Source organism: Mobula birostris, chromosome 2 (genome assembly GCF_030028105.1).
Source record: "Mobula birostris isolate sMobBir1 chromosome 2, sMobBir1.hap1, whole genome shotgun sequence".
Classification (NCBI taxonomy): Eukaryota; Metazoa; Chordata; class Chondrichthyes; order Myliobatiformes; family Myliobatidae; genus Mobula; species Mobula birostris.
This window is the reverse complement of record NC_092371.1, coordinates 142,216,444-142,242,865: the sequence shown is the minus strand read 5'-3', so window position 1 is coordinate 142,242,865 and position 26,422 is coordinate 142,216,444. Positions and strand designations below refer to the sequence as shown.

At 39.3% G+C, this 26,422-nt stretch overlaps 1 protein-coding gene across 3 annotated transcripts in view; it reads right to left on the bottom strand.

Annotated features, from left to right (window-relative positions):
* Positions 1-26,422, bottom strand: part of mdn1 (midasin AAA ATPase 1) — a 165,294-nt gene that overhangs the window by 73,358 nt on the left and 65,514 nt on the right. For all 3 annotated transcript variants that reach the window (XM_072249925.1, XM_072249923.1, XM_072249924.1), the window contains exons 42-59: positions 26,159-26,422; positions 22,607-22,874; positions 18,882-19,041; positions 18,494-18,610; positions 16,143-16,351; positions 15,761-15,903; positions 15,317-15,519; positions 14,812-15,032; positions 13,550-13,663; positions 12,996-13,128; positions 11,021-11,142; positions 10,240-10,373; positions 9,479-9,633; positions 8,632-8,752; positions 5,558-5,768; positions 2,693-2,918; positions 1,271-1,397; positions 548-718 (exon numbers count right to left, since the gene is read on the bottom strand). In XM_072249925.1, coding sequence (XP_072106026.1) covers positions 548-718; positions 1,271-1,397; positions 2,693-2,918; positions 5,558-5,768; positions 8,632-8,752; positions 9,479-9,633; positions 10,240-10,373; positions 11,021-11,142; positions 12,996-13,128; positions 13,550-13,663; positions 14,812-15,032; positions 15,317-15,519; positions 15,761-15,903; positions 16,143-16,351; positions 18,494-18,610; positions 18,882-19,041; positions 22,607-22,874; positions 26,159-26,422 — 3,099 coding nt within the window. The remainder of the gene's footprint in view (positions 1-547; positions 719-1,270; positions 1,398-2,692; positions 2,919-5,557; positions 5,769-8,631; positions 8,753-9,478; positions 9,634-10,239; positions 10,374-11,020; positions 11,143-12,995; positions 13,129-13,549; positions 13,664-14,811; positions 15,033-15,316; positions 15,520-15,760; positions 15,904-16,142; positions 16,352-18,493; positions 18,611-18,881; positions 19,042-22,606; positions 22,875-26,158) is intronic.

Here is a 26,422-nt window from a genome sequence, read left to right as displayed (position 1 = left end):
TATCACCTTGTGTTTCTCTTCCCCTCCCCCCATCTTTTAATTCTACTCCTCAGCTTTTTTCTTCAGTCCTGCCGAAGAGTTTCGGCCTAAAACGTCAACTATGTTATTTTCATTAGGTGCTGCCTCGTCTGCTGAGTTCCTCCAGCATTTTGTGCATGCTGCTTAAATAAATGCCAGAGCTGTTTAATGTGTGGAGCCAAGAAAGGAATTAGAAATAGTTAGTGGAGAAATGGTAAAGACGAAAGCCATCACATCTGAACATCAAATCAAAAGACAATAGTTGGGGGTGTGTTACAATAACTGATACCATCCACAAATAGATATATTTTAGATGTGAAATGGCAAATATCCAGCTCTAGAGCTTGAGTTAAATAATACTGCTGTTCTCAGAAGCACTGGGTACTTTCAGAATGAATAAGCATTTTGTGCAAACCTTTTTTAAAAGACCAAATATCAGTGATTTTGGCATACAACTTGAAAGCCTGCAAAATAGCCAAGAGGTCGCCTCAGACAAGGTTATTTACAAAGAAAGAAAAAAACAACAAACCTTTAAGGATTTCTCTGTGAAAGTTTCAAGTGTCCCATCATTTTCTAGAGACGTGGAGGATTTCCATGTGAGCCAATAGTCAGGATCTGTTGACAGTGAACTAGTCCAACATGCTCCGTATACAGATGATATCAGTTCTGAGCACAGCAAATTTAATTCTTCATCAGGAAGCTGGAACACAAGTTAATATAAGAATAGCTGCGTAAATAATGACAAGGTGTTCACTTTCCCTCATAAAATATTTCTGTTTTCCCAAAAGAGATGTATACATCTTTTCAGAAGAATTTACCCTAGTGAGGACATTGCTGAGTGGACTGAATGATAAATATCATCCTTTTGGAGGCTTCAACAATTACAAGTGTTGGGAATTAATCTTCTGTGTGCATGCATATTAAAAATAATTTAGAAATGGAACTATTACATTTTTAACTAGTTTTGAATATTTCCAAATGTCTGTCACATTTGACTGAAAGCTGAAGGTGCAGGTTTTCATAATGTCAAAGTATATTTCAGCTGTGGGGAGTTTTAGATTATACACAGCCCTACTGCCTTACCGAGCTTGGCAGAAGGGGTCCTGTAGAGTTATCCAGCAAGTTCAGCTTCCAAATGCAGCTTGATGCAAATACCATTTTATATAGCAGCAAGACGGTTGAAGCATTTTTAGGTCAACAAAACACCATGATATCGCAGCATTTAGATGTAAATTGTGAACTTTCTACTCACTTCTGTCTGTATCAAGTACCAAAATCCTTGAAGAGCTCGGGCACTGCCTGGAGTTGCTCTTATGCAAAATGTTACTAACTGACGTAGCTCTGCATGAATTTTTGACCTATCTTGTTTAATTCTACTTCTGTGGTAGATGATTCAAATGGAAAAAAAACAAATAAATTATTAAATTACAATCTTTTACAAGTGTACCATGTTCTTCAAATCAAATGGCAGGTATGCAGTTTTATAAAATGTCTTAAGGTTTTCTTTAGTCTTCAATAACTGAACAATGAATATTATTTCATATGTATCACAACCTAATGAAAAATCTACATGGCTGAATCTATATTGGGGACGTATATCCACACATTTACTTTACTACTACAGAAAACCCAAAACATCCTCCATAATTCCAAGTTCAGTGAACTATGTTTTGCTCCTTTCAGAGTTTGAAAGCTTACCATCTAAGTATTTTCACCAGTTTAAAATTAAATTCAATTATATTCTTGCAAGCTTCCAGATTTACTTTAGGCAAAAAAGGGTTTAACACAAATATTCCACTATAACACAAATGCAACAAGAAAATTTATAATCACAGATTTTAAAGTACCATTTATCAAAAGAAAACTTGAACCATAACAATCAAACATGAACATCCAAGGGCGTAATCAAGGATAAGAGAGATTCCGTCAAAGCAACATTCCATTTACCCTGATCAAGGGCAAACGGAGAATTAAAGATCCACATCTTGGAAAAGTCAGAAATAAACAACTGTGGAAAGTCTATTAATACTAATATCTCAATTTTAAATTAAAATGTGTTTTGAAAATTTTCTGTGACACAGCTTAGAAATTATATGCAACTATAACCAACAAAATTTTATCCCAGAAAGAGTTTTTGTTTCTAATTGTTTCCACTCTACACAAGCTATATTTCACATCAGAGAATAAAAATCCTACTGGATATTTAAGAAAATTTACTGTATTTTTGATGGGTGCTCTGCCACTAAGAATTTAAAGCACCGGTCTGCAAGATTGGGAAAAATCCCAAAGCATGCAATTGGACTGGGTGGGGGGGAGGGGTGTTATCAATGCTTTATTGCAATAAAGCAAGCTATAGGAGCTGTATATGGAGCTTAGAGATGGTCACATCCTTAAAAATCAGAGATTGGCCTTTCATAAGTAAACGAAACACTTTCACAAACACTTGTGCAAACACCAAATTATACCAAGTCAACTATTGTTAAGAAGCTAGATAACAGATAATATGGGATCTGAGGCAATGTAGGAATAGATTTGATGGGTAAATGGCTATTCAAATGCTTACATTTATATTCACCATTTTCCTGCTATTAATTGCCCGTGTGCTTGTGACAGTTGTTTGGGAAGCTGATAATTTTTTTTTTATTTTGCAGACAATAACTTATTTTTGCCTTACCCAGATATTAATGATAGCTCCACGAGGTCTGCCAGAATTTTAAACTTGCAAAGCAATGCCAAATATTCCACTGCTGGCCACAGCTGAATATTACTCTGTAGCTGATTCAAACAATCCCCATCCAGTTGAGGTGGTGTTGGCTCAACACTTTTGGAATCAGGAAAGTTTAGAAGACCCTGAGATTTCATCATTGTAGTTATAGTGTTTACTGCACGCTGTATTTCATCTGTAACAGTAGAGATTTATACCGTAGAAGTTTAATATCAACTAATTCGAAATTAACAATTTGAAATAAACACTTGGATTGTTTCTGGCTAAAAAGATAAACTTGGCTGATGAAGGACAGTTTATGGTTTCCTAATGCTCTATATTACTAGGACTTGAAAAAGCATACATTTTTGACCCTCTTTTTCATTTGTCCATTTATAATTCTGCATTATGCTCACCATTATCTGAAGTGCTGTACCTATAAGAACTTATTTACAATTTATATAGTAAGTATTATGAAGGAGAAGCCAGTTTGATTCAAATTAGGTGACATGAGAGAAATCCAGAAGTTAATTGACAGCTTGAATTAGCGAAATGAAGAAAAAACTGAAAATGTTGAAAGAGAAGTTATCAAGTCAGATCAGAGATCCTTCATTATTTTCTGCTTTTATTTCAGATTACCAATACCAGAATTACTTTTACTTTTGTTTTTTTTAAGAAACAAAAGATGTTGACAATATTTCCAGATCAATCCTTGAAATTATCATATTGCAGCTTCAAGTGCTTAAATAAAAATTCAAATCATCAAAAAAGATGCAGTTTAAATAGCTTTGAATTTAATTCAAGCATTAAATAAAATAGAAAATTCACAAGTAACAAGTTGTGCAAGATAACTTTTGAAAGACAATGACAAGTAGAGAGCAGATATTTCCATGAGAATTCATAAGTTTTGGTGATAAGTAGTTTAAATGATGTACTTGCATTGAAACAGCAGAAATGAAGAATATACATTACATCGAAGGCTGAAGCTTGAAAAGGTGAGGCATAGAAAGTATGAATAAGGAATAAGAAGCTGGGAACTGAAATGGAAATGCAAACTGGACAGTTTTAAAGGACATCCAGCGAATATTGGAAAGCAGAGGAAAGGGGTATATAGGGGTATATAGCATATCCAGAGTCAGGATTAGATTAAATAAAGAAACAAAATGTAACAAAAAACAGCGATTGCAAACATGTTTGTTCCTTCAATTTTTGCCACAGAAGATGGGTTAAGAATGGAACGACTCTTATTCTCAATCATTCACTATCATGTTACTTCAGAAGACAACCAAGCTGTCAACACAAAAATGAATTAAAAACTTTGCCAATCTCAGGCAGTAGTTCTACAGGTATGGTCTCTACTGAACTCAAACTCAATGCAAGGAGACTACATTTAAAATTAGGTATAGCCTTCACTAAAAGTCTGCATGGCTGATATGAAGATGCACACTGTACATCCTTCTAAAAGAAAAATCTTCACTGGATTTAACCCAGTATGCTTTACCTTGCTTAATAGGAAAGGCTCAGTTTAAAAGACACAACTCATCAGTGAAGCTGTTTGAAAAAGCAGATATAGATTGTTCTCATATTACCCTAAACTGAATATACAAACATAAAGCCAGTAACACTCAACATTTAGAAAAGTGTTGTAATAATTCTAATGTTATTCATTTAAATTTCTCCATATATTTATTATCCCTTTACCAAATTCGACAAGGGCAAGTGTCTCAGAAAACATCAGATAATGGGGCTGGAATAGACCAAATAGCTGCCACCAGCTGCAGGCTTCAAACAGCTGTGCCCTAAGTGCCCTCCTTTACTCTCTGCATACCCATGACTATGTTGCCACCCACAGCTCCAATCTGCTAATTAAATTTGCTGTCGACGCTACGTTGATTGGCCTAATCTCAAATAATAACAAGGCAGCCTACAGTGAAGAAGTCATCACCCTGACACAGTGGTGTCAAGAAGACAACCTCTCCCTCAATGTCGCAAAAACAAAGGAGCTGGTTGTGGACTACAGGATGAATGGAGACAGGCTAACCCTTACTGACATCAATGGATCTGGGTTTGAGAGGGTGAACAGCTTTAAGTTCCTCAGCATCCACATCACTGAGGACCTCACGTGGTCTGCACAAACTGGATATGTGGTGAAAAAGGCACAATAGCACCTCTTTCACCTCAGACGGTTGAAGAATATTGGTATGGGCCCCCAAATCCTAAGGACTTTCTACAGGGGCACCCTGACAGGCTGCATCACTGCCTGATATGGGAACTGTACTTCCCTTAATCGTAGCACTCTGCAGAGAGTAGTGTGGACAGACCAGTGCATCTGTTGATGTGAACTTCCCATTATTCAGGACATTTACAAAGACAGGTGTATATAAAGGGCCCAAAGGATCATTGGGGACCCGAGTCAACCCAACCACAAACTGTTCCAGCTGCTACCATCCAGGAAACTGTACTGCAGCATAAAAGCCAGGACCAACAAGCTCCGGGACAGCTTCTTCCACCAGGCCATCAGACTGATTAACTCATGCTGATACAATTGTATTTCTATGTTATATTGACTGTTCTGTTGTACATACTATTATAAATTACTATAAATTGCACATTTAGACGGAGACATTATGTAAAGATTTTTACTCCTCATGCATATGAAGAATGTCAGTAATTAAGTCCATTCAATTCAGTACAACAAAGGGCAGAGGGAAGTTTCACATATACAAACCAAAAAGTCTTTAATTAACATTGGAATTCTATAACCTGATGAAATCAAATGGTACAACATTAAGATGGTCAATTAGATTATGTTTCTGAAAAAATAATGAAGCATACCAGTATCAAATCCTGCAAAGTAATTTGCCCGAAGTACAAGACCCCAAGACAACAGCAACTCCTCCTTGATATTCCAATCAGTGGCAACTGCTTTTATTCTACAAAGTTGGTCTTTCCAGGCTATGTCTGTCACTTTTGGTCTCAGACTGAGCACATCCAAGACAGAACTTATTGACTTGAGTTTAGATGTACATTCCACAACAGATTGAGCCTAAGGAGAAAATATCAAGTTCAAAAGCGTCAGATGAATGACAAAGTCCGGTACTATATACGACAGTTATTACTTTAAATAGGAAAGCGTCATAACCAACCATTGCGATTAAGCCAATCTTTTACATAATCAACATCCCTTCAAGCTAATTTTGATATATTTATCTTTCCACGTGAACTGCCTGCAGGTTGATCTGCCCAAATCAACCAAACTGCAAGCAGAGCATCAATTCTGCAAAGAGGTAGTGTTAAATCACTTAAAGAAAATTAAGGTGTTTCAGATTCCAGGAGTTGATGGATATTCTGCAAGTTACTAAGAGAGGCAACAAATGAGATTGCCATGGTGTTGATCAATATATTCATGTCCTCTCTAGCCACAAGTGAGTAGTTTATACTGCTCCATTGTTCAAGAAGGACAATAGGGTTAAGCCTGGAAACTGTGGACTGTCGAGTCTCACATCAGTGGTAGAAAGGTACTGAACAGGATTCTTATACGTAGGATCTATGAGCATATGTAAAATCATGTTTAATTATGCACAGCCAGCATGACTTTTTGAGGGACAAGTCATACCTTACCAACCTGATTTGAGATGTGTGTGTGTATGTGTATATACGTGTGTGTGTATACACACACACACACTTATTTATATATACATATATATAAATAAATAAATGACCTGGATCAAAAAGTAGAAGGGGTGGGACAGTAATTTTGCAGATGGTGTTGTGCTCATGCAGAAGATTGCCAAAGAATACAGCAGGACATTGTTCAGTTGCAAATATGGGCAAAGAAATGACAGATGGAGTTCAATCCAGTGAAATGCGCTGTCTTGCACTTTGGGAGATCAAATGTAAAAAGGCAGTACATAGATAACGGCAAGACTCTTAAGAGGGTTGGTTGTGCAAAGGGATCTTGGGGTCCAAGTCTAGAACTCCCTGAAACTGGCTGCACAGGTTGGTGCAATGGTAAAGGCGGCATATGACATGTTTGCCATTATTAATCAGGGCAATTGAGTTCAAGAGTCAGGAAGTTATGTTGAGCTTTACAAATTCTTGTTAGGATGCATCTTGAGTATTGCAAACAACATTTGGTTTTGGTTGAATCATGATAGGAAGGTTGTGGAGGCTTTGAAAGGAGTGCTGAATAGTGTAATAAAATATAGAATTAAATGAGGAGAAATGCTAGTACACTAAGAGGAAAGGATGCACTTGCATAGGAACCACAGCTAATATGCAGATATAAGCAAGCAAATAAGAATGCAAATTGTACTTCGTACTCCAACTATGGTGCAAGAAGGGCCAGGTGCAAAGCACAGAACCTCATCTTTGTATGCAGTTTCTATCTCAGTATCCATGCAAGGGCATGCTATAACCTAGCATAATGACAGATGTCTAGGTTGTAGAGATGATCTTGAAAAGAGAGACCGAGTGGGACCAGCCTACTTACAATATCATTTAGAAGAATTATTCTTGACGTTAAGAGATTTAGAGGCAAAGAAGATACTAAAAAACAGTTTTGCTTGGCAAGAAATACTAAAAAGGATAACGAATCAACTATCTGTGTTTAAGGGAAAACTCTATCCCAAAAGGTTGTGGACATTCAGTCTTAAATACTGACAGTCAATATTAAGCCCAAGGTCAATTGATTTGGACAAGAACATCAAGGTAAGGTGGGTAATATCAACTTGGTTTAAAGCAGAGATTCACAACCTGAGGCCCATGGACCCCTTAGGAATTCATATTGAATGATAAACAATGTTAGGGAGCTTTTGACCATCTCTTGCTTTTTAATTGTTCTATTGTTGATGTGTTCTTTGATATGTTCTTTCTACTTTGGAGAGAAAAATCTTAAGCTAAACTTCATAGGAGGAAAGAAAGGTGAAATGGAAAATAGTTTGGCTTATTGGCGATCCTAGGACTCGAGCGGTAGTAGAGAAGCATATTTACATCAGGGCTGAAAAAAATTGCCAAGTTTCTCACAGATCAATTTGTAACTTTACTTCTGATAGATACATTTTTTAGGAAATAAAGAAATAAATGGATTAGATAAAAATGCAGAAAGCAAGTTAACCCTTGTCGGCCATAATTTTATTTAATCATAACACTAGCACAAGGGCCTAAGTAACCTACTGTTTCAAACATAACATGCCCACCATGCTTGGCAGAACAACACAGAACACATTAAGTGGCAATGCAACAACAGCAAAACACATAAATGTCATTTCAGTATATGTTTCAATGTAAGGTGATATGTAAAACAATCTGAATCAAAGTGCGCATTTCCCCCACCATTCATAGTCTCTTATAATAATATTAATTGTCTATGTAACTAATCAATTGCATTAATACTATTTAAATTCAAGTTTATTCAATAGGCAGTAGCATTTAACTACTTTCAAGTTAATCTTACAAAGACCTTGAAGTGACTGGTCAAATAGGAGCAGTATATCTTAGTTATCCAGTCAATCATATCTTTCTTTTGCTATGATTAGAAAACAGTTTTGCTCATGCAGACTATGCCTGATTCTATTTTATCTTTCAATCCGGAATGAAACTTGAGCACAGCAGGAACACTATACCATTGAAGAATGCCATTTGGCCTATATGAATTGGAATCATGTATCTGAATTGTGCAAGAGCCATCCAGCTGGTTCAACCTTTATCAAAACCTATTTTTTTTATTAATGTTTCCTTTTCATAACTGCCTATTATTTCAGAAGCTCCTATCTTTCCCAGATTTCTTGGTAGAGGAGGAAAAGAATCTTATTTTAAAAATATAACCCAGCTGCTAATTGAACCACTGTGCTGTCAATCTCCATAGATACTCCAAGAACAAAAGTAACCTTGTATTAGATTTCACTGACCTTGAATGGAGGAGGGAACCCCAGTGATTTCTGCATCTTCTTTACACCGAATGTTATTCCACCCGGGCTAGCAAGATGACTTTGAAGATTAACTGAAACGGTGTGAATTTCTTGAGAAATTCTATTGTAAAGTAAACAGCACAATAAATATACCTTCTAAAACATTTAGTCACAAAAGAACATTAAAGAACTAAATTCTTGAACTTTTTTTGCTTTGGCAAAACATCAGAAGTAACTAAAAATAATAAATCCGCAGCTGCGAAGAGAAATCAGGAGATGATAATTCTGCTGAAGAAACACATTATTCCATGTGCATCTAACTGCATAAAAACTGTTCGCCGAAAGCATATTTGTCAGACCTTTGACAGCAGTCTGACTCAATGAGGTAAAAAAATAAAACCTAAGTAGTGTATTCCTAAATTACTCTGTGCAAAACAATCTCTGGATATATCAGAATCTAGTGAAGTACATTCCTTTGAACATTTGATTCCAAATTCTACAGACAGTATCACATTTCCCCTGGATCTAATTTTCTTCCTCAATTATACAGCTTTCATCACTAGATGACAGATAAAGCAAGTCTGACATCAATGCAAGGTAACCTTTTTTTTCATTATTCTTTACCTCACACTGGTCCACATAAATTCACTTTAATTTTTAGTGGCTGTAGTTACAAGGAAATATTAGTTAGCAGGTATGTAAAATAAAATATTTTTTGTTTGATCAATTAATGGTAAATTAATTAAATTAATTAAAGATCTTAAATTGAACCTTGAATGAGATGGCACTTAGATATGGAATTCTTTATAGATCTGTAATGCCCAAGGATCAAAATACTTATTCGTACTGAGAAACGCAAGACAACTGTTGGAGGTGATCCTTCACAAGGTGCTTCAAGACCCATTGCCAATGGAGTGAGAGCAGTGCCATGCCTTCAGAATCCGAAGTGACTCTATCTGAAACCACCCAGAACCGATCTCGCCACACAGTGTTGCATAGCACCTGAAGGACATCAGAAAGTTGTTAATGTCAGTAAAGAGTATACTATAATAGAGACTGTCATAGACAGATGCAGTTTCTTAATTTCATCTCTGAAAAAGTATCTTCAATGAAATTACATGTTCTGCAACACCACTCAAGCATTCCAAAAGTTTTACTTTAATATTTTAACAGCAATTACAAAAATATGATCGAAGTTTGTAGCACTAATAGTTCTCATTGTAAATATATGAATGTTTAGCATCTCCCAGATCCTAAATTCTCAGTATAGATATGAAGTGCACAAACTAACCAAACATACATATAACCTGAAAGACATGTTTTGCCATTTTTATATATGTAAAATATTAAAGGTAATGTATTACCTAAAGCTGTACAACTTCTGCTCATTGTAATACAACACTGCTCAAAGGCTACACATCACCCATAACAGACTGAACTACTTGTGCAGTAATAACCAAGCTTCATTATGGCAATTAACTGTATGCCAATCAGCTCTGCACACTCCTCCACAGAATCATCTTCTTTCACATGATATACTTCCAAAACAAATTAAATTACAAATAAATATGTACAAAATGCAGGTCAAAAATATAAATTAACACTTACTTCATTGAAGACATCATCTTCAAGGTGATAAAACTGAGATTTTATGCACTGTAGCACACAAGCATCCCAGACTTCAAAGAAAGCAGCAAGATGGGCCAGGGCTGGGTGAGGTAGATTTTCAAAACTTAGCATCCCTAAAATGAAAAATAAAGCATTAAAATTTTAGGCTTGGACACTTAATTCTCAGTAGTATCAGTAGCTATCTCTATACAATCTATATAGAAATATTATACATAGTCAACTGTATGAAATAGAATTATTGTAATTATCAGAACATTTTATTTCATTTCCACATTGTTGTTTCATAGAGTATAGGAAGTTTACTACACTGGTATCAGAATACCTGGATTACTGATATAGAAAGCTGTTAGAATCCCAAAAAGGCTTCAAAATTCAATTTAAGTAACAAAAATACTCAGTAATATGACCAAGACAGCCATAAAAAACTCTTTTTTACTCTTGCTTTCAGGGAAGGAAATCCACACTAATCAACACAGCTGATTCTTAATATCCCTCTTAAATGACCTGGCAAGTAATCAAACAAGTTCAGATGAATTTAGCAACTGGCAATAATAGGTCACTTTGCAATAACTGATAAAACAAAAAAAACACTACAATCCTAGACATTCTCCCAATTCTGATTTCCACCCATCAGATACAAGAATGACAGGAGAAATGTTCAGAAACTAAATATCTTTTCATGCACTCATGTTTATTGCAGATGGCAAAGATTCTAAAGCACAAAGTTCTATTTTCCTTCTTGCCATATTTAACACGTTACCTTTATGAAATGCTACAGATATCCTCAAAGCACTGCGTCTTCCTGATTTCTTTGTAACTTCAGACGCCAGGGTTGTCTTCTCTATGTATTCTCTTTCCTCTCTGTTCATTAGAAATGCCATCCTACAGAAGTAAACCAAGACTTAAGCATGAAAAATATCATACATATAGGAGAATCGTCAATTTACACAGCTTCACAGACATACACAAATCTCTACTCATCTATGTAGCAAAGTGGAAATTGCAATCAAGTGTTCTTTTTCCCTGGACAGACTTCAGCTGTTTGCAAATCAATGGAGCAGCATTCAACTACCGCAGAACATTCCACCACATCCCTGACTTGCAGCTTCTCATGGTGAATGATTTGGAAAGCCAAAATGTCATTTATTCCTTGCAGAATACCACTCTAACTTGCTCTTGCAGCATGTAGAAATATTGGATGTGCAAGGTAACTTGAACAACTGTGACTCCCAGATCAATTCAGTTGAAGTTGACTTCCCTTCATTGACACTGCCTAAGTTGCTCTAACATTTCAAAGTTCAAAATGCTCAAAGTAGATTTATTATCAAAGTACATTTATGCCACCATATACAACTCTGAGATTCATTTTCTTGTGGGCATTCACAGTAAATAAAAGAAACACAACCAAGTCAATGGAAAACTGCACCCAAAAGGATGGATAAACAACTAATGCGCAAAAGACAACAAACTATGAAAATACAAAAAGAAAAAAAGCAATAAATATCGAGAACATGAGATGAAGAGACCTTGAAAGTGAGTCGATGGGTTGTGGAAATGGTTCAGTGATGGGGCCACTGAAGTTGAGTGAAGTTATCCCCTCTGGTTCAAGAGCCTGATGGTTGCGGGGTAATAACTGTTCGTGATCATGTTGGTGTACATCCTGAGGCTCCTGTACCCTCTTCCTGATGGCAGCAGGACCCTATGTGTTGATCCAGATTTCCAGCATCTGCAGTTTCTCTGATTTCCAGGTGTTCGAGTAGGGCTTACAGTATTGTGTAAAACTTATCAATGTCTATAAAGGGGCTATTGTTATCTTCTCTAATTGAAGTTGGTCTGGAAGTTGCCTGGAATTTGTGTGACACAAACCAATCATACCAGCCTTCAACCCAGATGCACAGATGTTTTACTGATATACATCCAAATGCACGGGATGCACAGATATTTTACAGATGTGTGCAGTTGCTTCATTATTTCAGAAACAGCACATGAAGCAGAGCAAATGCAAATCAGCAACCATACTTCTCACCTTGCAATGCAAGAAACAAGTCAATAGACAGGCCTAGGATGCTAGTTTCAGGAACTCTGGAACTGACAGCATGGTGCACCTCCAGCAATTTATCTTGTGTTAGACATGGTCCCAGCCCGTACATACTTTTAGTGGTTAATCCCAACTTTAATAAAGGCTCCTCAATGCTCCATTCTGATAGGCTGTCATTTAGCAATAGCAGTCATTCTCATTTCAGCGGTGGAATTCATCACTTGCACCCATATATTTATACTAAAACTTCAAATTGTAACGAAGATCTGGCACAGAGTAGACAATGAGCGAGCCAATATCTTTTTCGCAGGGTTGAAATATCTGATACCAGAGAGTATGCACTTAAGGTGAGAAGAGTTTAGTTCAAAGGAAAGATGTGGGGCAAGATTTTATTTCACACACAGAGTGGTAGGTGCCTGCGATACACTGCCAGTGGTGAAGGTGAATAAGACAGGGGGGATTCAAAAAGCCCTTAGTACATGAATATGCTGGAAAGTGAAGAAATTGACTTTGTATATGAGAAAGGATTACTTTAGTTGGACATTTAAGAACTAATTAGTTCAGCACAACATCATGGGCCAAATGGCCTGATCCTGTTTGATGTTCTAACCTTGGAAGAAATCAAAATTGAAGGAAGGAAAATGACACACTGGCTTCAGTAAGATCAAAAGAGCTGAAGTAAAGAAATTCCCGTTACCTGTTAGCAACAGAGCTTAGCTGTGCTTGAAGCTCTTTCAAACGGCGCTCCCCATTTTCAAAATTCACAGAATGAAATAAAATGACTAATTGCTGCTGGTTCCATCGTGGATCCAAAGGAACTGAGGCAATCTCTGGTGGGGTAGCAATGGAAGAATGGAGGAAATGGGATCATAAATCAGATTGGTTCTACAGTAGGCCACATTATTTCAACTTTTCCAAAGCTTATGAAGAAACAGTTTCAGTAAACCAATAAGCATACAGTCTTGACATTTCTACCCGCATACTTCTACTGCCTGATTCCCAACAAAACAGCAAATTCTGAATTCCCACCCAATGCCCTCTCTGTCAAAAGGAATGCAGAACCCCGAAATCATAAAATTACTACTTTTAAGTACAAAATTAAAAGATGCAAATGCTTTAATGAAAGAAACTAATCTCATGTCGTTTATTCCCATTCTCTAACTTGATTACTCCCTAATTTCAAAAAAAATATTAAAGATATAATGAATAGATATTAAAAATGAAGGAATTCCCATTAATCTGGAATGTTACCATTTGCATTAAGCTGCAGCTGCTGAATAACTTCTTTCATTCCTGTAGGTAGTGCACTGGAATAAACTGCGTTGAGACCTTGAGACCCCGCTTCCAGTTGTGCAAACACCAAGTCTGTGTGTTTAATTATTTTTTAAAGAGTCACAAAATTAAGAATATTCTGCATGGAAACAACTCTCCACTTGTACAGCAGCAATTGTGTATTGTACTTGATTCCATGTAAATTCAAAATCAGAATTTAAATACAATGGATTTCAGTTAATTGGGCCATCAGTTAATCAGGGTAGCCACTTAATTGGGACAGCTCTCAAAGAACAAAAATTAAGTGAGAAAATAGCCGGGATACTCTTCATTTATTTGGAACACTATGCCACTTAATTGGGACAGGAGACTGTGTAGTATCTAACAGCCACACCGGTGCATGCGACTGACATTGGTTTGAAACTGTTCAGCAACAATGCTTAAAGGGAACAGTTTTTAAATAGTTGAACTATTACAAACCGTCAGCACCATAATGCAATTAAGCACATTACATGCAATAAAAATTAATTTGTTTCTTCAAATTATTATGTGATAACAAGTAGCCTGAAATTATATTTGTGTTAACAAAAAGAATTCTGAAGCAGCAAAACATCAAAGAAATTTGTGGTTCAGTGTTATCTCCACTAGATGTCTGTGCTGATTTTATTCATTTACAGTCAAACAAAAGAACACTGGATGGACTCCTTTGATAACTGTACTAATTCCTGCATCGATAGCTGAACAAATACAGTTTCACAGTACTGTAATAATATTGGTAGTGTTCCAATTTGTTCTGTATTTCATCAAATACATACCTTCTTTTTTACTCAGTTAAACTGTAGTTTTTTTTTAAATATATCTTTTTAACTATTTCCTTGAAACTTCAGCTAATTGGGGCAGCCGTTTAACTGGACCAAACTATAATGGTCCCAATGTGCCCCTATTAACTGGAATCCACTTTAATGCTTTTGTATTTGTATACTTAAGTGTAAATATTCCCAATTGTAGTAGTAAAACTTCTATCAATCTATTTACAATTTAGAATGTAAATACAAATTAAAACTAGTGTGCTACAAATTTAAATTCAGCTTTATTTAGGGTATCAAAAGATATTTATCTGTAAATGTGGTATGACAATTGCCAACTCCGAATATTCAAGAAAACTCACTGAATGATTTCACTAAGCAACAGGAATTAATAGTATGACCAAATTTATGCAATTAAACACAAATAAAAGATACCTGGCAACTGTTTGTGGGACTTTGCAACATGGCACAACCACCTAGCCCTTAACAGCCAATCTTGATTAGACGCTTTCTCCGTTACCATTTTGACAGCAGTAGGAATCATATCAACCTCACTGGCTACTTGAGCTGCTGTCCAGTTGCCGTGGAATGAAAGATGGTCCATATTACAGGACTGCGAAACTACCTCCAGGTCAGTCAGAGTCAATGGTCGAAACCTCATTTGCAGAAAGGACAAAGAGATACATTACAAAAACCACAATGCAGGTTGTGATCTAATTTTGCTGCATTTTCTACAAATCCGTATTGTTTCACAACTCTTAATAAATGGAATAAAACTATTCTTGGCAAGTCAAAGCTTTTGCTTACAGCGATGGTTTTTCTATGTAGGAACGTGATGGGGATGCACCCTGACTTAGATAAAACTCAAGCTGAAGAAATATGCAAGTAAATTTTCACCTTTCCCTAAATGACTGTTTACAAACAGTAGATTCTCACCTACCTGTTATTTTTGAGGCTCAGTTGGTTCAAACAATAAGTAAGGATCTGCCCATCTCGATAGACCATGGACAGCTTTGAATCCTCTGCTGTTAGCATTGCTGAGGGAATAGAATCTGGCCATAGCCCTAAAACAGTCAAGGGATGAGCCCGGAATTCAGGTGATGCCAATGTGAGTCCATGTTTCTTCACTAGCTCTTGTACTTGCTGCAACATGAACATATTTTTGCTCTAAATCCTTTTACCTTCAACTCATAAATTTAGTTATAACAAAAATAGCAGAATTAGATAGTTTTAAACAGAAAAGAATTGTATTTAACATTAAAAATGAAGATATGTGATTGGACATCAATATTAGGTATTACTTAGCCTTCAATGTTCTTTAATCTTAATTTACATTAATTCTGAACTACAAAGAAAAGCAAGCTGCTAGTGAGAACTTTGTTACCTTCTGGTGAACTTGAGAAGTCTGTGAAGAGGCAAATACTTCCAAGCAAGCTCGAACGAATGCCTCTGGTAAATCAAGACCACACTTCAACTGCTGAACAATAAGTACAGCTGCCCGATGGAGTGAACTGATGGAGGTGCCAGCTTTGTGTTTAAAAATAAGAGTAAGCAAAATGTAGTGACAAATTAAAAAGTTTTGAATTCATTAAATTTCCTATTTCACAGGATTTTAAAAATTTATAAGTCAAAACCAATAGTTATCACAGCAAATGGCCAAACACAAAAGCGCCAATTAAATGCAAAAAGCCTTTAAGTAACCTGTCAGGTAGAACCAGTTGACCAAAAGCATCTAATACAATCAATTTTGAAGTTAATATTCTTACCTACTGCAATTTTTTTTATTTCTGAATACAGTGCCATTAGCTCAGTACATGGATGGTTTCCCATAAGACCAAGCCCATGTAACAGCATTTTCATATCATGTTCATCCAAAGGTTCTGTATTTTGTTCGCCTGCAATATAAATTTCAATCCCACGATTTCTCATGGCTCGAGAGATTTCCCCATGCACTGGATCCATTGTCATAAATAGTCTACAACAAATTTTTAAAAACATCATTTTAAATTAAAGCAATAGTTTTCAGTACTGATTGCACCTTAAGGAGAAATTCATTTTATTACAATTCATCTCAAAGAAAGAAAAACCTTAAAAATACTGAGCCCAGGGAAAATGATGGACACGTGAGAAAGAATCATCCAAGGTCAAGGAAAATATTAAATCAAAAATTAAAGCGTACAAGGTGGTGGGAAATAACTTACACCAGAGTGCTGAGAATTTTACTGGAACTAGCAGCAAAAGAAAAATTTAGCAAGGAGGAAGAAAGTGATTGTAAGTGATTGTAAGACACTAACCCCAAATATCAAAACAGAGGTTTATTTAAATAAATAGAGAGCAGCTGGACCTTCAGTAGGCAACAATGGCAAATAACAGGAAAGAAGTTAAATATATACACTTCGTATTGGTCTTTGTCAGAAGACACTGCATCAGTGGATAATGGTTAATTGGACCATCAGTTAATCAGGACAGTTGTTTTGTTGGGACAACTCTCAAAGAACAAAAACAAATCGAGAAAATAGCCGGATTCCCTTTGTTTATTTGGGGCATTATGCCACTCACTGGGACAGGAGACTGTTGCCGAACAATTTCTAACTAGCATCAGTCACATGCATCTGTGTGGCCGTTAGACACTACATCATGCTTAGAGTGAAGAGTTTTTAAAATTGCATCAATTGTGTGTGTTTGTGTTCAAAAAAGTAATTTTTATTGCTAATAATTGGCAAGAAATAAGTAGCAAGACAATTCAGATCTGTTTTGCTTTCTGCAATTTCAAGCATTCAGGCTTGGAGGTGCCAGAAATGCCCAGGAGTGCAAAGTGAAATGATTTCATTACTTCAACAAGTGAGGAACTACAAAGAATTTGAAGGTATCGACAATCATCTTGAAGGTTACAACAAAAAGGAAGATTTGGAGAATGCATTCCTCAAAAGCATTGTATAAAGGCAGTCCATTATCTGCACGAGGTGTCTGCGCTGGTTTTAATTTACAGTAAATCAAAAGAACACTGGATGAACTTCCTCCATCGATAACTCAACTAGTTGCTTCATCAATTATGAAACTTATGCACAGTTTTATAGTATTGTAAACTATTTCCATGAAACTTCAGCTAATTGGACCAAGATGTACTGGTCCCAATGTCTCCCAATTAACCTGAATCCACTGTATTCAAAAGACATAAATGGGCTAGTTTCAGACAGCGTGAAAGAACTTAAAACAATTACCATCACATGAGAAAAGAGAACAAAAAAACAAAAAGGCCTACAGGCAGACAAGGTGCTAGGATCTGATGGCTGGCATAGAAACTTTCTAAGGAAGCAGCTATTGAGATAGTAAAACCATTGGTTGAAGAGTTTCCAAACTTCAGAGTTAGAATGTACCAGTGAATTGGGAAACAGTAAATACCACTTCCTTGTTCAAGAAAAGCAAAGGGCAAAAGCCAGAATATAACTACAGGTCTGTTAGTTTAACAATTGTTGTTAGTAAGCTGCTAGATCTATAATCAATAAAGAAATAGTTCTTTCATTATGTGCTGTGTCATATGACAAAGGCAATTATGGTATTTCCATGAGCACCACTGTTATTGGCAAATTTTTTCACAGAAGTGGCTTGTCATTGCCTTCTTCCAGGAGGTGTCGTTACAAGATGGGTGACCTGGTCATTATCAATACTCTTCGGAGACTGTCTGTCTGGCATCAGTGGTCACATAACCAGGCACTGTGATATGTACCAGTGGCTCATACAACCACTCACCTCCTGTTTGACCAATTTACTTGAGGACTTCAATTGGAGAGGAGAACCCGCAGACAGAGTATACTTAGATTTTCAGAATACACAAGAAATCACATTATATGGGAAGGTACGACAGCAGAGACTGATAATAAGTTATTGAACAGAAGCCAGTCAAAATAAATGGGTCTATTTCACACTGAACAAACGTGTAACAGGTGAAATAAAAACTACTAATTCTACATATAAACATTAAAACCCTATCAGAATAATTCTGATGGGGACAGATAAAGCACCATTATGCTTATGACCTCTGTCAATATATGCAGAAATCTAGCCGTATAAAGTTTAGCTCACTTTAACAACCAAGGATTAGCAACCAAAATCATACCTGAAATTTGGATGTGGGACAATGGTTGGGCAGGTGCCATCAATCACTCCTCTTTCACCAATAGTCAAGACTCCTCCAGGCTCCAAAAGAGCATTCAGACGATCAAGCACAGAAGGGCTGGTTTAAGAAGTATAGCACATAACCAGCAGCATTTGAATACATTTTAAATTAGTAGTCACTTGTATGCAACATCTGGTATTCCCACTACAGTTAAACTTACAGAATTTCCCACAACTCTCATATTGAGTAATTTTATACCACCACAAGGATACATAATTCTGCCAGCATTTTAACAAAGTACTGACTTTACATTAAGCTGCAGAATTCATTTGAATCCCAATTTTATTAAAATGTGAAACTCAAGAGTATAGAAAATTGCAGATCTTACCTGCAGAAATTAACATTGTCCAGCAGCAGCCAATCACCTGAATTCAAAGCCTGTACAAGCATCCCATCAACCCATTCAAAAGTGCCACGCTTTTCACCATCCAAAAACTGACTACGTAAGTGATTGAATTGCTGGAATTCTGCAATGAGTTCTTCAAATTCTAAAAAAGACAAGAAACAAAAAATATTTCTGAGAAAGGTACTGAAAAACATGGAAACAAAGCTATTAAAATATACTCAACCAGCAACCAATTTACCTAGTGCAAATTAAGTCTGATGATTACAACTAAAGCTCTCATCTGTCAGTATCCCATGAGTTACTAAAATATAACATATTGTGACACTCTGGGGGGGTGGGGGGAGGGCATGGTTGACAGCTCGCCCTTCCATTTCTAATGACTAGCGCTGTTTATTGTTCTTGTGTTAAAATGCTTTTGTGGAATTGTAGAGGGAAGCTCCAGTTCATTTATTCTTACATTTTAGCTCCAGTTATACACAGTTATTCGCTTGTGTATTTGTGGGTCACCCCAACTGTAACTGGGGTGTGTGATGGTCACCTCACCAGTCTGTATGAGACTGGTTGGGTTCACTCTGTGGGTCGTGATGCCTGGTCTGGTTTGTGTCTATCATAATAAAACAGTAGTTGTGTTAACGAGCTTCCTTGTCTGTCATTATGGACCAAATGCTCACCACATTGGTGTCAGGAGTGGATGTGAAATTGGTGATGAGATTGAAGAGTGCCTTAAAACCCAGGGAATAAGGACAAGGGACCAAGCAGTATGCCTCCCCTACACCTACAGGCAGGGCTCATGAAGACAAGACCCGGTGAGAGAACTTGGGAACCAAGCACCATGCCTTCCCAGGGAGCCCCAATGGTGCAAGCATACCCAGGCTCCCCAACCCAGGAGACATGGCGGAGTGCATCACTCATCTCTGTCACGACCTGCACCGGGGAGCCCAAGACACCGTAGCCATGGAAGGTTGGGCACCATAGTAGAGAGCACCAGAGCAGCAGGAAGACCAAAGGGCCTCAATGACTTGCACCTCAAGGTTCACTCTGAAGCTCCCCAGATACAATGGTACCAGCTGCCTGAAGCCTTACCTGGCACGTCAAACTTGCCACCTGGCACAACAGGTGGAACCCCACCAAGATGGTGGTGCACCTTGCCCTGGCACTGGAGGGAGATGCCTTGTGGGCCCCCCCTCGACCCAATGCTAGCTGAGCAGCGTGACTGCAGTGGCGCTGGGGTGGCGTTTAGAGCAAAGGCCGTGGCAGAAAGCAACGAGGGAAGAACTATGCAGCAGACAGTCATGTATGGGAGAAAACTTGGGGGGTGCTTGCAGCAGATCTCCGCCACTGTGCTCAACATGGCTACCCCCAAGTTTCCTCCTGCAGCCCAGGAAGAGCTTGCTCTCCACACCTTTGTACAGGTGCTGACGCTGGACTGCCTGCGGCAGCATACTTACCTGACATCACCATCATCGCTGGACTAGGTGCTGGCCGAGGCAGAGAGGGAGGAAGCAATTTCAGCACCCCCATGGTGTTCCAGCATCGGCCTGCATGCAGCAAGCCCGGGTTTACGTCACTGAGGCAAAGAAGGAAACTGATGAGAAACAGCCTGTGAACCAGGTCTGACTAGCGCCACGCTGAGCCCTCCGTAGGCCACAAAACAACCTCTGCTACCAGTGTGGTGAGGCAGGTCATTTGGCCTGGGACTGCCCCACACCATGCCACAGCTCAGGGCAGCAATTGGGAAACGTTGAGTGGGCAGTGTCGCCTGATACTTCCAGCAGAATCCCTCTGCTGTCACCCCTCCGGGTTGGCCACCTGGGTGAGGAGCAAGGCTTATACATGGACTGTGTGTTGGTGGGCGTCACCATCATTCGTCCTGGTGTTCTCGACACAAACCAGCCATCCCTGCCTGGGTGGACAACAACGGCGATCCAGCTGGCTACAGTCACTGCCGACTGTGCAGTGATGAGAGAGAAGAGGAGGCTGTGCATCGTAGTGGGGAAAACACAATGGAGCACGATGTGGGACTCACTGACATCCGAGAGTCCTGCATCCTTGGGCTAGAGCCGCTGTCCCACTGGGAGGCCCACGTGGATGCATCAGGGTCAACACCCTACCTCAGTGCTGAAGCCATGGCTCTCTGGCAGGGCAGCTCCAGGAAGCAGACCCAGCAACCACCACTGGTTTTGCAGCGGCCCAATGCAACAGAGCTGAGCCACAGGCAAGCAACGGTGACACTGCATCAGGTGACAGCCAGCTACAACCTCCCTACTATGGACCACGAGCAACTGCGCAGCACGCAGGTGAGTGATTCTATGTTGAACGTGGGACAACGACCGAAGTGGGCACAGGTCTCCGCCCTGGATCCAGAGGCCAAAGCCCTACACTCGCAGTGGGAAATGCACTGTGAGTGACAGGTTGCTGTTCCAGTTGTCCAATGGTGACAGACAACTCTTGCAGCTGGTGGTCCCCTGGGGGGCTCCATGCCACAGTGCTTTGGTCAGTGCACGGGCTGGTGGGGGGGGCAGTCATTTTAAAGATGCAAAGACGTTGGGCAGGCTGCACGAACATTTCTACTGGCTTGGGTGAAGGCAGGACGTGGAGCTGTTTGTGCACTGCTGCAACGCTTGCACATCCAAGAAGGGGCCAGGCCGACAGTCTAGGGTACCAATGCAGCAGTACATGGTGGGGGCCCCAGTATGGGTATGTTGCCCTTCCCGGAAAAAGGGACAATCCCACAGGCTTGGAAACCACTAGAAGAAGCTGGGAGAGGTGCTCGACCGCATCTCTGATGTGGTATATCGGGTGCAGTTGCCTGAGTGGCAGAAGGCAGTCGTGCTGCACCGGGACTGGCTGGCACTGTGTCAGCCCTTGGTCACCACTAACCCGGCGAGGCTGAAGGCTCCGGGTGCCCTGCCTCTTGCCTCACACAAAGAGGCAGCAGCAGTGATGCCCACTGGGACTTTTGGACTTTGTTATGGACTCTGGGGTTGCCAAGGACAGCTGACCCCTTTGACCCCTTGGGTGGGGGCAGTATAATGCTGGGGGGGGGGGGGTAGAGGGGAATGTGGTCAACAGCCCACCCCTGCATTTCTAATGACCGGCACTGTTTATTGTTCTTCTGTTAAAATGCTTTTGTGGAGTTATGGAGAAGTTCCAGTTCATTTTAGCTTGGGCTGTACAGTTATTCACTTGCGTATTTGTGGATCACCCTAACTGTAGCCAGGGTGTGTGATGGTCACCTCCCTGTATGTACGAGACTGGTTGGTTTCACTCTCCGGGTCATGGTGCCCGGTTTGTTTTCTGTCTATCACAATAAAACAGTAGTTGAGTTAACGAGCTTCCTCGTGTGTCATTATGGACTAAATGCTTGCCACAATATTTTAACAGGGCCATGTTTATGTAACCTCTAAAATACACAATATATCTTTTCAAGGATTGTGGTCGGAAAACATGAAATCATTCAGCCATCAAGAGTTCCACAGATCTAGAGGCGGAAGCAGGAAACCAATCTATAACATGCCTCAAACTGAGCTGCAATCACAGCAATTGAGCATTTAAAAAAAAAAATTTTCAGTTTTCCATATTTAATTTTACTTTGTCCTCTAAATCTGCTTGAATCCTTTTTCTAAAAAATAAATCGCTAACAATGAATTCTGCAGAATTTTAAATCACGCTGCTAAATTTAAAAACAATTATTCAGAAATATGTACCTGATGATGAGAATGTATTCAATTTGTTGTTGCACTGGTGAAGAACAGTGAGCAAATTCTCCAGTTTGTTCACTGCATCAGAGGAAACGCCAGATCTATGATCCTTGTCAAGAGACTGAGAATGGCTGTTCAGAAACGAATTCCAGAGTTTGAGAAGATTACTGCCATCATGGAAAGAGTCCAGAGAGAGAAGAACATTCTTGGTGACAGCAAGAACAACATCCTTCACCTTCCAAATTAAACTTTGCCAGGGACGTAATATATCAACCTGCAACCATTAAATGACAACATTAAAATTTCCCACTCCTTTATCATCACAAGTGAAACATCAGTTTTAATCACTGTGACATTTTGATTCACGATTTTGGTGCTCAATCTGAATATAAACATAAGTAATGGATTAAACAAGAGCAGTTGCCAAGATTTAAAATCACAGAAATTAGCAGGCTGTTTTCTGGCAAAGGTGCACTTGGTAAATGGGAGGCCTTCAAAAGTGAAATCCTGAGTGTACAAAGCGTGTATGTTCCAGTAAGAATAAAAGAGAAAGATAAAAAGTTGAGGGAACTTTGGTTTTCAAGAGATATTGAGGACCTGGTTAGGAAAAGTAAATGGTGCACAGCAGGTTTTGGCAGGAAGGAACAAATGAGGTACTTATTGAGATTAAGAAATGCTGGCGACCACCAAAGAAACCAAGTGGGCTAATTCAGCGGTGGGCAAATTGTTGGAGAAGAGCTGAGGCTGAAATGGGTAACACAAGGAGGCATAGTTTTAAGGTGCTTGCAAGTAAGTACAAGGAAGATGTCAGAACTAAGTTTTTCCACACAGAGTGTTGGATGCGTAGAATGTACTGCCAGCAACAGTAGCAGAGGTGGATACAATAGGGTCTTTTAAAAGTCTTTTAGATAGGTACATGGAACTTAGAAAAATAGAGGGCTATTCAGTGGGGAAATTCTAGGCAGCTTCTCGAGTAGGTTACATAATCGGCACAACATAGTGGGCTGAAGACCCTGGAATGTGCTGTAGATTTCTATATTCTATGTAAAAGAAGGCAAGTACTTGCCCGAGCAGACAAGGTGAAGGAGAATCCTAAAGGATTCTATGGGCATGTTAAAAGCAAAAGGATTGCAAGGGACAAAATTGGTGCTCTGGAAGATCAGAATTAGAATCTATGCATGGAGTCAAGAGATGGGGGAGATCTTAAGTGCATTTTTTGCATCTATATTTACTCAGGAGATGGACAGAGTATATAGAAATGAGGCAAAGCAGTAGCGAGTCACGGACCCTATACTGATTACAGATGAGGTGGTGCTTGCTGTCATGAGGCAAATTAGGATGGTGAAATCCCCGGGGTCTGATGAGATGTTCCCTCAGACCCTATAGGAGGCTAATACAGAATTGCTGGGGCCTTAGCAGAGATGTTTAAATCATCCTTAGCAAAGGTAAGGTGTTGGACACTTGGAGGACAGCCAATGTTGTTCCTCGGTTTATGAAAAGCTCTAAATAAATAAATAAACAAACCTGGAAATTATAGGCCAGTGAGCCTGACATCAATAGTGGGAAAGTTATTGGAAGGTATTCTAAAGGACCAGATATATGAGCATTTGGATAGACAGGAACTGAGCAGGAAGAGTCAGCATGACTTTGTGCATGGTAGGTCATGCCTAACCAAAATTGTAGTGTTTTTCAAGGAAGCTACCAGGAAAGTTGATGAAGCCAAGGCAGTGGATGCTGTCTACGTGGACCTTAGTAAGGCATTTGATAAGGTCCCGCATGGGAAGCTGGTCAAGGAGGCTGTCACTTGTCATTCAAGGTGAGATAGTAAATTGGATTAGACATTGGACTTGTGGGAGAAGCCAGATAGCTAGAGTGTGGCAGTAGATGGTTGCCTCTCTGACTGGACACCTGTGACTAGTGGAGTGTGCAGGGACCAGTGCTGGATCTGTTGTTGTTTGTCATCTATGTCAATGATCTGGATGATAATGTAGTTAACTGGATAGGAAATATGCAGATGACACCAAGACTGAGGCTGTGGTGGACAGTGAAGAAAGACTACCAGAGCTTGAAATGGGATCTGGACCAGCTGGAAAAATGGCAGATGGAATTTAATTAACTGGCAGATGGAATTCAACCCAGATAAGTGTGAGGTGGTTCATTCTGGTAAGTCAAACATGATGACAGAATATAGTATTAATGGTAAGACACTTGACAGTGTAGAGGATCAGAGGGATCTTGGGGTCCAAGTCCATAGGACACTCGAAGCCGCTGCGCAGGGTGACTGTGTCATTAAGGCAGCATATGGTGTATTGGCCTTCATCAACCGTGGGATTGAGTTTAAGAGCCGAGAGGTAATATTGCAGCTATATAGGACCCTGGTCAGACCCCACTTGGAATACTGTGCTCAGTTCTGGTCACCTCACTACAGGAAGGATGTGGAAACTATAGAAAGGGTATAGAGGAGATTTACAAGCATGCTGCCTGGATTGGGGAGCACACCTTATGAGAATAGGTTGAGTGAACTTGGCCTTTTCTCCTTGAAGCGACAGAGGCTGAGAGGTGACCTGATAGAGGTGTACAAGATGAAAGGCATTGATCGTGTGGATAGTCAGAAGCTTTTTCCCAGGGCTGAAATGGCTAGCACAAGAGGGCACAGTTTTAAGGTGCCTGGAAATAGGTACAGGGGAGATGTCAGGGTTAAGTTTTTTTTTTAAAAATGCAAAGAGTGGTGAGTGCATGGAATGGGCTGCCGGGAACTGTGGTGGAGGTGGATAAAATAAGGTCTTTTCAGAGCCTCCTGGATAAGTACATGGAGCTTAGAAAAATAGAGGGCTATGGGTAACCAGAGGTAATTTTTAAAGTAAGTACATGTTCGGCACAGTATTGTGGGCCAAAAGGCCTGTATTGTGCTGGAAGTTTTCTTTGTTTCTACAAATGTGAGGTGTTGCACTTTGGTAGGACCAATCAGGGTAGGTCTTACACAGTGAATGGTATGGCACTGAGGCGTGTGGTAGAAAAAAGGGATCTGGGAATACAGGCCCATAATTCATTGAAAGTGGCATCACAAGTAGACAGTGTCATAACAAAAGCTTTTGGCACATCAGTCTTCATAAATCAAAGTACTGGGTGCAGATGAGATGTTATGTTGAAGTTGCATAAGATGTTGGCGAGGCTTCATTTAGAATATTGTGTGCAACTTAAGTCAACAATTGTCCTGTAATTATTATCTACAGTGAGTGACGCTGTATCCAAGATCACATGACGATAACATCACTAGATGTCTCAAATCATTCTTGGTGAGAAATAACCTGACAGCATTTCAGCAGACAAAATGGAAGAACTGGGGAACTGCAACAAGTTAGTTTGCTACCAATATGAAGTTCAAAGTCAAACTGCAGGGGAACAATGCCAGCAACAACCTCAAAGTTTGGGACTTTGGCATTGGAAATGCTTTCCAGTGAGCTCCAAACTTCCCAAACTTCAAGGGAATACACTGGCAATTCCTGAAAAGCTGAACAAATTTGCCAAAATACTTAGCTCAATTTCATGGTATCTCACCTGCTCAAATCCACCAAGTAGTTCTGTGGTGTCCATAGCAGTGTTCATTGCCAGAACCTTTAAATTTTGGCCCATCAGAAGAGCCAGAAGCTGGATTAGGCTGGTTTTCCCACTGGCAGCTGGACCTACCAAAATTGTCATCCAGTTCATCTGAACACACTTCATAACAGACTCCAGTGGTTGAAGTGAATGGTGAAGAATCGACAGTTGTTTGCTCGACATAGGAACACTGACTGCACGACGTGAAAGGATAGAATAACCAAC